Source organism: Aotus nancymaae, unplaced genomic scaffold, assembly GCF_030222135.1.
Source record: "Aotus nancymaae isolate 86718 unplaced genomic scaffold, 86718_ANA_hifiasm-v0.15.2.pri h1tg000058l, whole genome shotgun sequence".
Classification (NCBI taxonomy): domain Eukaryota; kingdom Metazoa; phylum Chordata; class Mammalia; order Primates; family Aotidae; genus Aotus; species Aotus nancymaae.
Window position 1 is genome coordinate 50,169,654 of NW_026988472.1, and position 16,282 is coordinate 50,185,935.

General features: G+C 37.4%; 1 protein-coding gene across 1 annotated transcript in view; it reads left to right on the top strand.

Annotated features, from left to right (window-relative positions):
- ANOS1 (anosmin 1) overlaps window positions 1-16,282 on the top strand; it is a 191,002-nt gene that overhangs the window by 127,322 nt on the left and 47,398 nt on the right. The window contains exons 4-6 of the mRNA XM_012454602.2: window positions 2,670-2,892; window positions 11,813-11,997; window positions 14,400-14,529. Coding sequence (XP_012310025.1) covers window positions 2,670-2,892; window positions 11,813-11,997; window positions 14,400-14,529 — 538 coding nt within the window. The remainder of the gene's footprint in view (window positions 1-2,669; window positions 2,893-11,812; window positions 11,998-14,399; window positions 14,530-16,282) is intronic.

Consider the following 16,282-nt stretch of genomic DNA (forward strand, 5'->3'; position numbering starts at 1 on the left):
GCTGGGATTACAGGTGTGAGCCACTGTGCCTGGCCTATACCCCTACTATTGTATGAAATACTGTCTGGTTAATAGCCCAAACCATTCACTGTCTCCTGCCTAGATAACCTCCTCTCTCCAGGGTATCTAGGTGCTACCAGACACCTATTTGACTACAGAGTCATGCTCATTTAACAGTGAGGAGTAGCCAGCAGCATGCTGGCAGGTTTATCAGGTCTTACCTGGTGGTAGGGAGTCATATTCAATCACTATTGAGAAGCAACAGCAACACATGGACAGGTCTTACCAGGTGTTTTCCAGCTGTTGTCCAGGCATTACCAGGAATGGTAGGGATGACCTGGTGTTACCCAGGTGTCATGATGGTACAGAGCCATATTTAGTTATCAGGGAAGAGCAGAAGGCAGCACACAGGTGAGTGTTTCCAGGTATCGTTCAGGTGTAACCCAGGTGTTTCCAGATGTTACCAGTAATGAGCTATGATTAGAGATCACTGTGGTGCATCAGGCAGCATGCTGGCATTGAGTGGCATGATGTTTCTATTCTCCCCCGGTCTTCTGTTCACCAAAGCTAACATATTTATTTCTTATATCCCTAACCCCGTTGTGACATCAAATAAACAGAAAGTATCCTCCTTGTTCATCTTCCACTTCCAACATTGAGGAACCATGGCAGCCCTTCACTGGATGGCCTTTGCATTGGTTCAGGTAGCCTGAACAGTTGTACCGAAAGGAGCTTGACATGTATAAGAGTTCAAACACATGCATACTTGCTTTTTGCCCATGGAGCAGATCAAGGCAGCTGTTCCCAGAAGGGTGGTGTCCTCCTTCATATGGGCAGACAGCATTCCGACATCTCTCCTCCTGTGACCCCGCCACTCCCTACAGCTGTGGCACCACCCACATCCAGCTAATAAGGAAGAACATGGGTGCACCATTCCCCACCATCTGCATGCCTCGGTCCACAGCGGCACAGAACTTTGCTGATTACATTCCATTCACAACAACATGGCCACCCCTAGGTAAAAGAAAAACAGTGAAATTTAACCTGGCCACGCGCGGGCATTCCAGATGAACGTGCATTTTGATAGGAGAAAAGAAAACAAATACATCTATTTCGTCAAGCATTCAAGCAGACTTCATGTGTCTTTAATCGAATAGTAGTTATCATGGAAACCATCTCCCATAAGGATAAAAGGAGGCTCGTGGTAAAAGTTAGGGTTATGTTGGTCATCTTTTCAGGCATCTCCTATAAAGCAAAAAAGAGGGTTAGGGATAGGGCTGGGTGGAGCGCTGGGGCTGGTGGGGATGTCTTGGCCATTCTCTTCCATAGGAAAAAGGAAGGCAAGAACACAGAGAGCATCCTTCCCCTTTCTTTCCCTGGATGGGGCAGATTTTAGAAGTCTCAGCAACTCCTCTGTTCAGTGGCAGAAAAAAGCCGTTACCTTCCAATTGCAGCTCCTGTCTTAGGGATGACTGAGTGCTGTCCTGAACCATTTTTTTTCCTAAGGAAAAAGAGGCATTTGATAAATGGCTCTTTCACATTACTCAGGCTTCTTCCATAATGCATTCCTCTAATAAGTCCAGGGCTTCCTATTCTCACGAATGGTTGATTGATTCTGGGCTCAACCAAAATGTCCTCAGCAAGATGCTGTTCAGACCCAAACTATGTCACAGATAACATAGGTGTGGGCTGAATTTTAAAGAAGATTCACATTCTTCTACTGCCCAACTCATTGACAATTCCATATTAAGAATAAAGGCTGGAAATTATTGAAATATGTTCAATTAGCAGGCTTAAACAACTGTGCTATATAATACCAATAAATATGTTACCTTTGTGAGAAATGTAAAGTTTTATAGAGCTCCTGCTATTTTGATGAGTATTTATGATATATGAAAAAATAGCCAGGTGTGATGGCTCATGCCTGCAATCCCAGTGCTTTGGGAAGCTAAGGGTGGGAGGATTGCTTGAGGCCAGCACTTAAGACTACCCTGGGCAACATAGAAAGACCTCATCTCTACAAAACATAAAACTTAACTAAGGACGGTGGTGTGTGTCTGTAGTTCTAGTTACTTGGGAGGCTGAGGCAGGAGGATTGCTTGAGGTTGGGAGTTCAAGGGTGCAGTGAACTACATTTGCACCACTGCACTCCAGATTGGCTGACAAAGTGAGACCTTGCCTGTAAAAAAAAAAAAAAGGAGAAAAAAAATTAAAGAGAGTGACATGTTGTAAAATGAAAATATGTGTAATCCATACAATCCAAACTGGGCCCTGAAATTGTACTGAACAGGTTCTGTGACTATTTATAATCTATTTATAAAACTATTTATAATAGTTATATTATAAATATTATAAAACTATTTATAATGTTTTTATGACAAACATCTTTGAACCAAGACAGAATATATGATCTGTGAATGTGGGCGTATGTACATGGTGTGTGTCTGTTGCATGCAATATAAAATCATCATTCATGGATTACGTTCCTTTGACAAATCAGCACAAAATGTCACTTTGGTAGGAGAAAAGAAAACAAATACATCCATTTTGTCAAACATTCAAGCAGAAGTTTGATGGGGAAAAAATGTTGAACTTCCTTTCAGATGTCTTGGAAATTAGGCTTCATGTGTTTTTAATGGAATATTTTTTAAAATTCTTCTTTGTCTTAGCCTCTCTTCCCCAAGAAGAGCTACGAATGCTTGACCAGCTGTGAGTTCCTCAAATACATCCTGTTGGTGAAGCAGGGGGACTGTCCGGCTCCCGAGAAAGCCAGTGGATTTGCGGCCGCCTGTGTTGAAAGCTGTGAAGTTGACAATGAGTGCTCTGGGGTGAAGAAATGTTGCTCGAATGGGTGTGGACACACCTGCCAAGTACCCAAGACTCTGTACAAAGGTAAGGAGCAGTGTTGGGGGTATGAAGAGACCTTCAGTGTCACACGTATCTATGTGTGCCCAGGGAACGGTGCCCATCGTAGGTGTGAAAGTCTAAAAAACATAAAACCTTAAGAAAATGTATTTTATACCACATACAGACATCTTAACATATTCACAGACCCATAGAGATTAGCCATATTAACTCCACTTGGGGCAGAGCAAGTCATTCATATTAATTCTTTTTAACTTGACATATGTGATAGACAGCAACAATTCAGGAACATTTTTGTCTTTTTCTCAGTCAGACTGATTCAAGTAAGCTCTACTAGGTACATTGGAATAAATCGATTTAAATCCTTGGAAAATAGGCTGGGAGATGAAACACACTTGAAAAATGCATAATAAATATACTGGTATTGTGCATTTTCTATTGATATAATCTCAGAACTTTAGTGTCATTGTACAGATCTTAAATACTTTGAGATTCTAGACAAAGGATTTGCCTTCCTCAAAACAGGGAGGTTCAATTTATCAAATAGTTTAACAAATGCAATAGTTTATATTCAAAAGCAGTTTCTAGAGCACTTAGCTCTTAATATCAAGTGCTACTTGTCATTTTCTGGAAATGGGACTAATCGCTTTTAAAACCAAGATGATTCCACTGTATTATGTATAGTTTGAGATACCATGAAAATATGCTATAACACGTAACATTTTGTTAATTTTGGGGGCTCTCACAGAAGAGTAATATAGAACAGCAGTCCCCAACCTTTTTGGCAATAGGGATTGGTTTCATGGAAGATAATTTTTCCATGTCAGGGAGTGGGTAGGGGTTGGTTTTGGGAAGATTCAAGTACATTACATTTATTGTACACTTTATTTCTATTATTCTTACTTTGTAATATTTAATGAAATAATTATACAACTCACCATTATGTAGAATCCGTGGGAGCTCTGGGCTTGTTTTGCTGCAACTAGATGGTCCCATCTGGGGGTGATGGGAGACAGTGACAGATCATCAGGCATTAGATTCTCATAAGGAGCACACAACCTAGATGCCTCACATATGCAGTTCACAATAGGGTTCACACTCCTATGAGAATCTAAAGCTGCTGATGATCTGACAGGAGGTTTGGTGGTAATGTGAGTGATGAGGAGTGGCTATAAATACAGATGAAGCTTTGTTCACTCACCCACCACTCACCTCCTGCTGTGTGACCCGGTTCCTAACAGGCCACAAACTGGTACCAGTCAGTGGCCTGGGGGCTGGGGACCCCTAATATAGAGTCAGTCAGTAGGCAGTATCCATTAAAGTACAGAGAGTAATAGATGTCTTTCTCTCTGTGTGTCCCTCACACACACATGCGAAATCCATATTGTTTCTAAATACTGGTACTTAAAAAATATATACATAAAGCAGTATTCACTATCAATGCCAGTTTTGAGTTATGCACTGGCTGCCTATTTTTGGAAGTGCATGTTACTCTAACACTCATAACGATTCATATCTTCCAGAAGTTAGTTATCTGTCCCATCTTCCTTTAGCTCCCACTTGGGAATACGTTCCTCTGAAATCTCTGTAATTCAATCAGGTATTTTGTCATTGGAAACAAGCCATAAGTACTATGTCTCACATTCAAAATAATCACTGCTTTTCTCTTCTTACCTCTTTAATAGTTTTAAAGTTTTATTGTGTTCATACCTCTTATTTTAAACTGTAGCAAGTCACTTTTGCAAAATTTAAAACCATCTAACTTCTAAAGCATCTATCATTATGATATCTTATCTGTCATTAAAGATCATATACTATGTATGAGTAGCATTCACCATAAAAACAGAATGCTTTTGGAATGGTCTTTTTAAACCCAGTTGTAAAACCCATAGTGTTTTAAAGAGATAATATAAATTAAAATATGCACTTTTATAAAAGGACTGAAGAGTTAGTATGAATTTCAAATATGCCTGTTTCACTTGAGAATAAGGGGAATGTTGTAAAAAGGGCCAGAATAAATGATTAATTATGAAAAGACACTTTCAATATAAAAGTACATTTAACAAAATCAGATAGATTTTGTTAAAGTACTGAAATCACTCTTCTACTACAAATTAGCTCTTAACTTATATTTTTGTGGAGAGAATCAATGGGAATCAAATACGAATAGAATACACAGACCCTGTTGACCTGACAATGACTTTTGTGTGATGAAGACAGTCAAGTTAATAGATTGTTATTTTGCAAAAAAGGTATATATATGTGCAGGTAGATATTTTTTCTTGCTTTCTTCAGTAGTCCCTCAAGGAAGGCTACATTTCATGTCCTGGGAGCTTTGACAGTGCCTCCGAATATGTTAGTGTGTGTAAAAGGGGGGCAAACAAAGCCTGTAGCACCTCCTTCACTCTCTGAGCTAGTGAGCCACTTGAAGTCCCTGTTGGTGTTCCCAACCTAGAGCCCAGCTGCTTCTTCACTCTCAAAAGAGGAGAGGGGCTGATGTCCCCAGGTTCGTTCCAACCCATCCCTTGGCTTTGCGAGGAGAAGACCATGTGCCCAGAGAGTGCACAAGGCAACCTTGCAATCTTAGGATACTCGTGATCACTGTCTTTCCTACCTTCAAGTTGTCTTCTTATTGCTCCAAACAAACTAATGTGAAATAATGTTGCCTCTCTCTCTCTATCTCTGCTAGGTCTGTGTATTTGTTTTCCTTAATAAGGATGGGAGTCATGGTGGGTCAATATTAACTAGTCCTGCTCTCAGTTGACAACTGCTGAAACTGAGGTTGCAGGCTATGCCTAAGTGATTTGGTAGTAGGTAGCAGAAATAGATCTAACATCTGCTCCCACTTGGGCTAGCTCTCATGTCAAAACAAATACATTTTTATTTTAAATGTATGAAACCCTAATGGAAACACTCACTGGGCATCATTGTGTTATTATGTAATAGGCTAACTAAGGCCTGGCACAGTGGCTCACCCCTTTAATCCTGGCACTTTGGGAGGCTGAGACAGGAGTTCAAGAGTAGCCTGGGCAAGATGGCAAGATATCCCGATTTCTACAAACATAATAGAATTAACCAGGCATGGTGGCATGTGCCTGTAGTCATAGCCACATGGGAGGATCACTTGAGCACAGGACTTCAAGGTTACGATGAGCCATGATCATGCCACTGCACTCCAGTCTGGGCAACAGAGCGAGACCCTTCCCAAAATATATCTGTACCTATTATCTATCTGTTTATCTAATAGGCCAACTAAAAGATTTGTCAACATAGAATATTTTTAACAAAATCACGACTATCAACTATTTTAGGCTAATGAATAACATGGGATTGTTTTACATTGTAGAGTTGAAGTGTTTAAAACTAGATACAGAGTGTGCTATATGGAAAACCAAATCCTATGGGACAAATATTGAAAACCTGTAGTTCCTCATTCATTAATTATCTGTGTATTAAAGTGTTGTTGCATAGTGCTGTTTGGAAATCCAAAATAATATTTTCTTAACATTTTCCCCACTTACCTTTAAATGGGGTTGATGTCACTTAGATGGAGAAATATTGACACATTTCAATTGAATACACATTTATTGAGTGCCTACTATTTGCTGTCATCTGTAATGGGCATTGGGGTGCAAGGATCCATATGACACCGACCCCTACATGGTCCAGTCATTGATTACTGAGATTGTCATGCACACAATACTCTTTAAGTGGGCAAATTGTTTTCCTAACCTTTAAATATATTGACATTTACAAACCTCTGTACTATGTTTCATTTTATTATTTATTAAATTAATTTTTAAAATATTTTAAAATTATAAAAACCCATACATTCTGTTTGGTCTGCTTTGTTTGTGGAAGTGAAGATGGAAAGTACTGATTTTATAGTTTCAAGAGCTTTATATACTGGTCACTTGAGTTTTTAAAAGCAATGGTTGTCTTGAAAAGATGACCAACAAAATTATCTATTATATTTGATCACTGAATTTGGGCCATGCTGTAAGAACTTCACTTAATTGATGCCTGGAAGTAAGTTAACCTTCACAGACTAATGTTATAGTTTAAAACAAATAGCAGAGATCCTTTCTTTTAATAAAAGTATTAGCATTAAAGTAGAAGGCTTGGAAATATTAACATGATTGGAGATGCCTGCTGGTGTTAGATCTATGAAATGCAAACCTTCATATAGTTGTAGAAAGTTTAAAAGGCTTATCTTCTATAGGTTAGAACACAAATGAGTGCATTTGTGGGCACTTCCTTTTTCTTTTCTATAGTAAGTCTATTTTACGGCTTGGTGAGACAATCTTTTCCTCCAGAGGGTGATATGTTTTACTATTTTGCTGCCAAATCCTACTGCCTCTCTTGGCTTCCAACTGTAGCAAATATGTTTTGGGCAGGGAGAAAGAAAAGTTAAAAACTTTTACAAACGTAAAGATTCAGACTAATTTGTGGCTTGCAGTTATCTATAGTTTCCCTTTGCCAGGATAAACCAAGAATTAATTGTATGTTGATCTGTTTCTTTTCAAAATGACCTGATCATAGAGTGGATTTAATATTTCCACGAATAATTAATATATAAAATATTTAAACTTCAGACCTCTGGAAATAGATTTATACAACTTCTCACAAGTAAATTTTCAACATTTTGAATCCAGTGGCCCAATGCCTTAATGTGATGTAAATATGAATTCCAGAGTTCTAATTACCTTTGTGAGAGATATCAAGTATTGACTAATCACTAGAACAATACATCTTGCTACATTTTTATATCATTTAGATTCATAAAAAATTAATAGTAATAATAAAATATCACAATTAGTATGCAATTGTGGATTGCTTATCCTAATTGATTTTTCTATCCATATATTTTCAACATTTTTAAAAAGTATTGGGTTTCTGTTCTTTTGATTTCAGCAGAATATTTCTTGCATTCTAAAGGAAAAAGGTGGACATCACAAATTGCAGGGTGCCATATGATAGCATTGTAAATTTTTCAACAGAGTTGTTTAGATTTCAGATGACTAATTTGTTCAAAAATAATTTTAAAGAGAAAAATGCTAATCATTTACATAATAGAAAACACATTGAGAAGAGATTCAGTCTACACATCTGGTTATACAGTTGGGATGCTGGTTCAGCCAGTGAGGACTGTGCGCACCAGCAGTGAGGGCTCGAGGTCTTAAGGGGGGCTGAGGCCCATCTGCACGCAATTACAGCAGAGCACTGGAGTTACTTCCAATCAAAAGAGCTAACTGACCTTAATGGAAAGCAGATGGACCATTTCTTAACATGCAAATTGTGGGGTCATGCTTCATCATAATTAAAGAGATTTTTAAATGAAGAAATTTGAACTGACATCGCCCTGATGCTCATTACGTTTGATTAAGGCTGTTGGTCCTTGAATGCTATTCAAGATTAAAACCTTACGGTGAGGGGATTGGGCCGCTTGGATTGGCTTCTGGTGAGTTCAGGTTACTTCGGAGGCTATTTACTGTAGCTGTATTTACTCTAGAGGATTACATATTAGCGAGCCAAAGAGAAAGGTAGATTCAGAAGTCTCAGAGAATGTGCTCTATGAAGAACTGGTCATCTTTTTTTTACTGTGCACCAAGGAATCAAGTAAATCATGAAATGTTCTCTGCCACTACTCTCTCTCACCTTATCACCTTCAGTCAAACTATTTGTCTGGCATCTGCAGGCCAACCTTCAATGCAAGAATGATACTAAATGATCACTTTGTTGAGATTGGTTTTTCATCCCTCTGAACACATTTTGGTGACTTTTTCTTGACAGAAAACACAGAGAGCTACTTCTATTAAAATCAGTTAACTTTGGGATTTCTATCCAATCAGGAATTGGTCTTTTTTGTTTTTTTTAATGGGAAAGTCCTATGGCCAATGTAATAAAAATGTTCTATCTTGTAAACATTTTGGCATTGCTTTATTTTCTGATTTTCTGGTATTTATGTTTTTGAAAAATAGAGTGAATGTACATGTGAGTAATAGAACCATGCTGGAAAAGAGGTCTGAGTTCCTTGAAACAGTATATGATAAAGATGGCAGCACAGAATACCTATGATAAATCTGCACCCAAACCTAAGTGACTTTCAAGCAGAGTAGGGATTACCGTTGTTGCAATGGTCTCCATAAATGTTGCACTATTCTCTTATTTCCACAGACATATTTTTGAGTGAGGAATAAGAAAGTGGATTTGGCTATTCGTTCAGCAAACATTGACTGTTCATTGAACATTTGCTATTGCAGAATGTTCTCTTCTGGGACATTGTGAGGTGTGGGAATGAAGGAGACATGGTTTTTGACCTCAGGGGGCTGTGGCTTAATGGGAAGACAGGCATCATTAAATGAGTTTGCTGCAGCAAGAGGCAGTTAAATGCATATCTTGACAGTTACAGGCTCAACATTGAAGGGGGGCAGAAGAATAAAGCCTTTATTTCCAATTGAGAAATTTAGCAGAAGTGTCACAGAGGGGTGGCATTTGGTCCAAGCCTGAATATATTCAAGGGTCTACAGTTAGAAAGCAGAAGGTGGGGCAAGACATTTCAGAGTGAAAAAAAAAACCCATAAACAGGCCATGGTATTATGAAATACCTGGCAGTGTGTTTCTAGGAAAACTGGGCTTAAAGATAATATCTGTGACAAAAACTAAAGATACACCAGGAGATAGACTGATAAATAAATGGTAGCCAAGTATGAAGATGAGTGCCTTGGAGGGGATGACAAGACGTTTCCCTTCATTCTATAGAGAATGGTATGCAATTAAAGAGTTTGGGAAGCTGAAGGAGAGAACTCCACTTCTACTTTAGAAAAATAATTATAAAATACCAATAAGGGGACATTAGAAAAATAGATTGAGGTGCAGGGAAATAGGCTGAAAGGCTGTTGTGAAGGTGGGAACAAGGAAGGGAGTAAAGTTGGGTGGCCATCATGGAGACAGAATGATTTGAGAATTCTTGAAAATGTACTATGCAATAAGACACTAAATGTCGTTAGCTGTAAGAACAAATCAAAAAGGTTCTAAGATCCCCCAGACATCCTAAAGAATAAAGTTGTCATAAAGACAGATATTCCAGGAGAAGAGACATATCTGGGACAGAGACATTCAGCAGGCAGATGGAAAAGACGGTCTACAGCTTAGCTAGGGATTAGAGATAGATTAGAGAAACATTTACTTAGCAGCAATATGCTAATCATCAAAGTCAAGGTACCCGCATTGCTATGGCTATGCACTGAGAAGAAAAGTGTAGGATACAAGCTTGAATGAAATGCATGCCATGACAGAACAGGAGTCAAAGACTGACTTGGTGAAGTCCACCAGGAAGATCCACCAGGAAAGCTGAGGATCTTAGAATAAGAATGTCCAAGGAATTTGCATATTTATCAAAACCACCTCTTTTCTCTAGCTCTCTATGTGGCCTTTTCTAATATGAAATGTAGAAAGAAGCAGATAATTCAGAGAGAAGCCTGAAATCAGATCGTTGCCCCAGGCAACTAATTTAATATTCCTTAGACTCAGTTATCTCCCATTCAACATGTAGATTATTAACCCTTTACCCACTTCACAAACTCACAGTAAGGATCAGGTGAGACAAATTTATTGTAAACTAAAGGTCACTGCTCAGCCATGACCATCAGTAGTAAGAAAGGAGAATGCAATAGGTACGGTAAACATTTTCTCTAGAAAATAGTTTTTTAATCAATGACTTTTCACCATATATAAATATGCTTTTTAAAAATTATTCAATTCATCCATCCAAATCTTTGATGACTTTAATTTTTTCTTAAACAAGACTTACCATGAATTATAATTAAAATGAAATTGGAGTTGAAACTCAACCATGGCACCAACGTGCATCAAACCTTATTTTCATTTGGTGTTTGCACATTTTCCAGTTTCTTCTGTGTTTAAACTTACAAAATGGAAAAAGAAATCGAGCATTCTTAACTCGCCTTTCAAATGAGAGTTTTCAATGCTTTCAGCAAATGACCATTGTGGACAGAAAATGATATTAATGGTAATTGGTGTTCTAGGTATTGATGGAACTCACCATCATGGTGCCATAGATTCTATCTCATTCAGTTAGTTTTGCATATTCTATTAGTATTACAAATGTCTTTACAAATTCCCTTTCTGAAATACTTGCTATTTTGAACTGTGGTTCTTCAGTACATCAGTTGCCAGACAACTTGCATGTACAGAAGGCGAGAAAGAAATCAGAATGATTAACTACTTTAAAATGAAACACCTGTGAGAAACTTTTGACGCAGTCTACTCACTCATGCCAAAACCAAACATTATAAATTCATTATTTTTCAATGTTTAACCATCAAGACTATAGGGAAGTGCTTGAGCAATCGGTTGTGGAATCCAAAAGACTTGAACTTTGGAAATCACTCTTTTAGGAGATTTCACATGAAGAGATTTTGCTTTGCAGTGTTTTTCTTCCTTAAATGGAAAACTCCCTGAGAAAGAAGGAAGATAAATTCTGGAAACCGTGTTATAATGACCTTAGAATATATCAATAGACACAGAGCATGTTAAAAAATGGGGAAATTACTTGAAACTCTTTATAGTGATCTCCTAGTGTGAATTCCATGTTAACCTCAAGTGAAACAACCTTGTAACATGATTTATTCAGAAGAATGCACACGAAATGATTGCTCTAGGGATTACTAGGGAATAAGCCACTTGTTCAGAATCAGGAATCAATTTAGACTGTCAAAAAAAACCAACAACCAAGAAAAGAAATAGCTAAACTGAGTGTCACAAGGTTTCAGATGTGAAACCCTGTATGGAGAGGCCACTTTTATGAAAGGAAATCTCAGTTGTCATCAGATCAGATTCATCTCTTCCATACTTGTTCTTCCTGAACTTTTACTTCAATTTGAGTCACACGCAGATTGTTTTAATTGACACGGTCCTGTTTCAGGTGTCCCCCTGAAGCCCAGAAAAGAGTTACGATTTACGGAACTGCAGTCTGGACACCTGGAGGTTAAGTGGTCCTCGAAATTCAATATTTCTATTGAGCCTGTGATCTATGTAGTACAAAGAAGATGGAATTATGGAATCCATCCTAGCGAAGATGATGCCACTCATTGGCAGACTGTGGCCCAGGTAAGAGCTTCATATACACTTTGATTTTCATCCTGGAGATAGTGTCTACTACACACCTACACATATAAAGTTAACTTGCTATGCCTCAAAATAGCTTGACTACAGAAATTACTCAGATATGGAATGAACATCATGGTGTCTGCTAAAGAGAGGATGAGGTTCATAGATACAAACGAATGTGCTCAGAAAGTCTACCATTGGCTTAATTTGTTCAAATACACATGGAAGGGAGATAATTTTATAACCTGATCATTCGCATGTATTTTCTCTAAGAACCACATTTCCCTCAGCTAAACTCAAAGCCAGCTACAGTAAGGGAAATGCAATATTATGAGGACTAATTTGACGTTTAATAATCTAAATGTCAATGCCTTCTCTTCTGTTTCTCCTGCATTTCCACCTTTATTCCACCCACGGACTTTAGGAGCATGGAGTAAGATTTGTATCACAAAATTACTTAGTGGGACATAACCAGCAGCCCATAAATCTTCACTAAGTGCTTTCTTCTTTGTCTTAGTCAACTTAAAAACTGATATACCACCTGCATGGCAACACTCCCAGAGAGTGCTTCCTCCTATTCTGTCTTGTTGATGAGAAAAGCAAAATATTTTCTTTTTTTTTTAAGAGCTGTTAAATGCACTACCAGCTGCTACCCCCATACAAACAATAAAAAACCCCTACATGGATATAAAACTAATAGATTCTGAATGTGAAACTGTTTCATGCCTTTAGGTAACTAAAATGCCTTCTTCACATTTATGTCTATGGGAAAAATTCTCACTTTAAGTTGATTAGATCATTTTTTCCAAGGACTAGGTTCCTATTTTTTTTCAGTAAATGTAAAATAAATGTCAATATTTGGGTGTTTGGAAGAAGAATATTTTCTAAATAGTAGTATCTCAAAGGGGTTAAACACTAAAATAAAACAATGTAATGACCCTAAAATAAATAAGAAGGCTGTTATAAAAACACAACAACAACATTAAATTAGGAAAAAAAACTGGTCAAATAAATTTAGCAATTCTATTCTATACCTATTTTATATTAAAAAAAGTTTGCTTCAGTAAAATATAAAGCTACTCAGAATACAGCCTGAAATTCCATTTGATTTGCATGGCATGCTTTCATAAATCATGGTACAGATTCATTTGTAATTTTTCTAAATTACTTAAAGATTTATGAAAGTAACTGACAATAAGATCATCTCCTTTATCTCCAGAATATTCTTGGAAAGTGAAAAGCTCTTTTCTTGTTGTTGGTATTATATTTTCCTGTTAATGCTACATGTAATACTTCCTTCTCTGCTAAACGCTGTGGATACCATGCTGACTTTAAGCTTTTTAAGTGCACAGCTGAAACTAAATGATAAAGTTGAAAGTGTTTTCTCAAAGTCTGCCAAATCAGGTAGAAAGCCATATTTACGAGTTCATATTCTTCCTTTGATCTCAGAAATGTTTAGCTTCTTTTAGATATTGATGTAAACATGACAGTCATTTTCACATTAAGTTAGTATAAGCTGAGGTTATTATAACATCAGTTATTATAAACTGAAGTTTAGTAGTGTTCAAATCCAATCCTATTTCCCTAGTTTCATCCACAGATCCAAGTTGAGTTCAGCGCCTGGTGTAGATGAGGGAATAGACTTAGGTGGTTATTTCTTGGAATTCAAGGCACAGGTTTTCAGATCTACCAATGGAAGCAAAACACAGAACTTTGTTGAAAGCAGGTATATAGTATGAAGACTGTTAAAGTTATTTGAAATCTTAAAATTGTAGTGCTAGAGACAGCAAAACCTTCTGATCTTCCCCAGTGTCTGTTTTTTTCCTTTGGAACATTTTATTGAACAAATATATGCTAACACATCTCACCTTTTAAGATAAGGACTGGTTCTTCACAGATGTTATGTGATATACTCAAAAGTTTGTTTAAACAATGTCTTGCATTATCATTTACTTCCAGAAATTGTTAGTGGTCTTTAAGTGTGTGGATTGTTATACCTATTTTTACAGTTATATTTGGCATGTGAGTTAAAAAGATATTTTATTTCTATAATCTGAAGATTATTTCGTCTTCTTGTCTACAATGTAACGATTACTATACATATTCCCTATTGATTGAATATCTCAAATGCTGTAATTACTCACCAGATTTAAAAATAGCCCAAGCTCTTGTCATAAGGTTTTGACTTCAAGAAATGTTTAATTCTTTGGGGTGAAGTATCAGTGGTTCTTCGATCCCTGACAGCTCTCTTCATAACTGGCCATGATAAGCCCCTCTTATCAGGAGGAAGATAGCCTGAGTTGCACTGGGTGATGGGTTAGTATATTTTTTTAAACAGATCCAACCAACATGTCAGAATAAAAATTGACATGTTCCCTGTGCTCTGTGACATGTCCCATCAGACCACAGACGAGCGAGTTCAACTGACTGACATAAGACCCAGCCGATGGTACCAGTTTCGAGTGGCGGCTGTGAATGTGCACGGAACTCGAGGCTTCACTGCCCCCAGCAAACACTTCCGTTCTTCCAAAGGTCAGCCTTCCTTTTCTTCCCAGACACGGGATACCCACTTTTCTCCCAGGCACACATGGAATGCAGATTCACTGTCTCCATGTTCATATTTATGGTTAGTTAACAGGTGGCTTTGCTGTTTTAGAGAATGGGAGCAGATGTGTTTGAAGGTACTGTGTACATTTATGGTTAAGGATAAAATTGGAATTTTACCTGCAATATATCATAGAAGATAATATAAGGGAGTTTTTTTAAACTTTGAAGTGGTGGGGCATTTTCATTATCAACATCTGTTGAGTTTTTGCTTAAAAATATTCTGTATCAAGCACCATTCAATGATTTTCAAAGAGAAAGCCTGAGTTTTAGCTATTCTAAACAAAATAGCCTTTCTTGAAATGATTTTAAGTTGAGAATGAATTTAACTCCTATCTTTGCTTCATAACATCTAGAATTTAAACCCCTCTGGAGTCATTTAATCATCACTATAATTTTATTCAGTTCCTACTGCATTGATATTTTAAAACTTCTGTGGAATCAGATGAACAGTGTGTTACATTTGTGGTTAGTTTAATCTGTGATGGTTGAAGGACATAATTTGACCAGCTATTAATAATATCTTCAGGTTTCTTTTTCTAGTTGTGTCCATATGGCTGTGTGCCTTCCAAATTAATTAGACATCTGCTTGACTAATTATAAGGATCTGGTTTCATAAATACAGATCAGTTATGTTGTTCTCTTATTAATCACGAGTTATCTTCTTACACAGAATCTAATTTAAATTTATTTCATTTTATTTTAAATAAATTTATTTATTGTGACATTAGTGAATAATGTAACCCTTTACATTTAAAAGCTTCTTTAAAAAAAAAAAATAAGGGAGGGGGGCTTTTTTTTCCTCCCCAGGGAGGCAAATTTATGAACTAAGCAAACTTTAAAGTGAAATTGTAAATAAAGACATCAAATCTTGTCTTAGGACTCTGTCTCCAACTGATATGAAAATTTAGAGAGGCAAGTGAAATAAATAATTAATTGTGGGTTAGGAGGTAGTGATCAATAAAAAGCCTCAAAATGCTTCACCTTGAGTTTCATGGTTCAAATGTGATCCAGACATGTTCTGGTCAAAATGTGTTACCATCTGTTCAGTTGCCTGCAGGATCTGGGCTGGTGCTCTGTGAACAAGACTGCAAATTCAGACATCAGACAGAAGTGGTTCTCAGCCTCTAGAGACAGAGGCTGAATTAATCTCCTGTAAGAGTTGCGGTGGCACCTCTTGCCTAGTGGAGGTGAGCAAGGTGGTTTTGCTCCCATGATTTGTTACAGAGCCTTGCTATCACAAGATCCTCAGGATCTGGGCAGAGATCCTTTGACAACCCCAGGGTCATGAAGCGTGCTAACTGAAAGTAGGAAGGCCAAGCGGTTCTGATACTTCCTAGTACATTGGAGCAACTTAATAATCTAGAATGGGAGCTGCATCTCCCAAATTTAAGTGGACTTTTATTGAATGAAAATGTAGCGATTGCAATTATCATTAAAATGTTGTTCTGTCCCTCTTACAAATACACCCAAAATTCACACTTCCATATGTCTCATTGTGAGGAGCACCCCAAACTTCAGTTCTTGCAATTTTACAAACCAAGAATGTCTGCACAGAATTCATGGAAGATTCCATTATATTTTAAGTGAAGATGAGTCCCAGAATGACAGGAGTTTAGCTTATCAGCCAAAAGGTGGTAGACATTCCCTCTATGATATCTCTAAAGTAGACTTAATCACT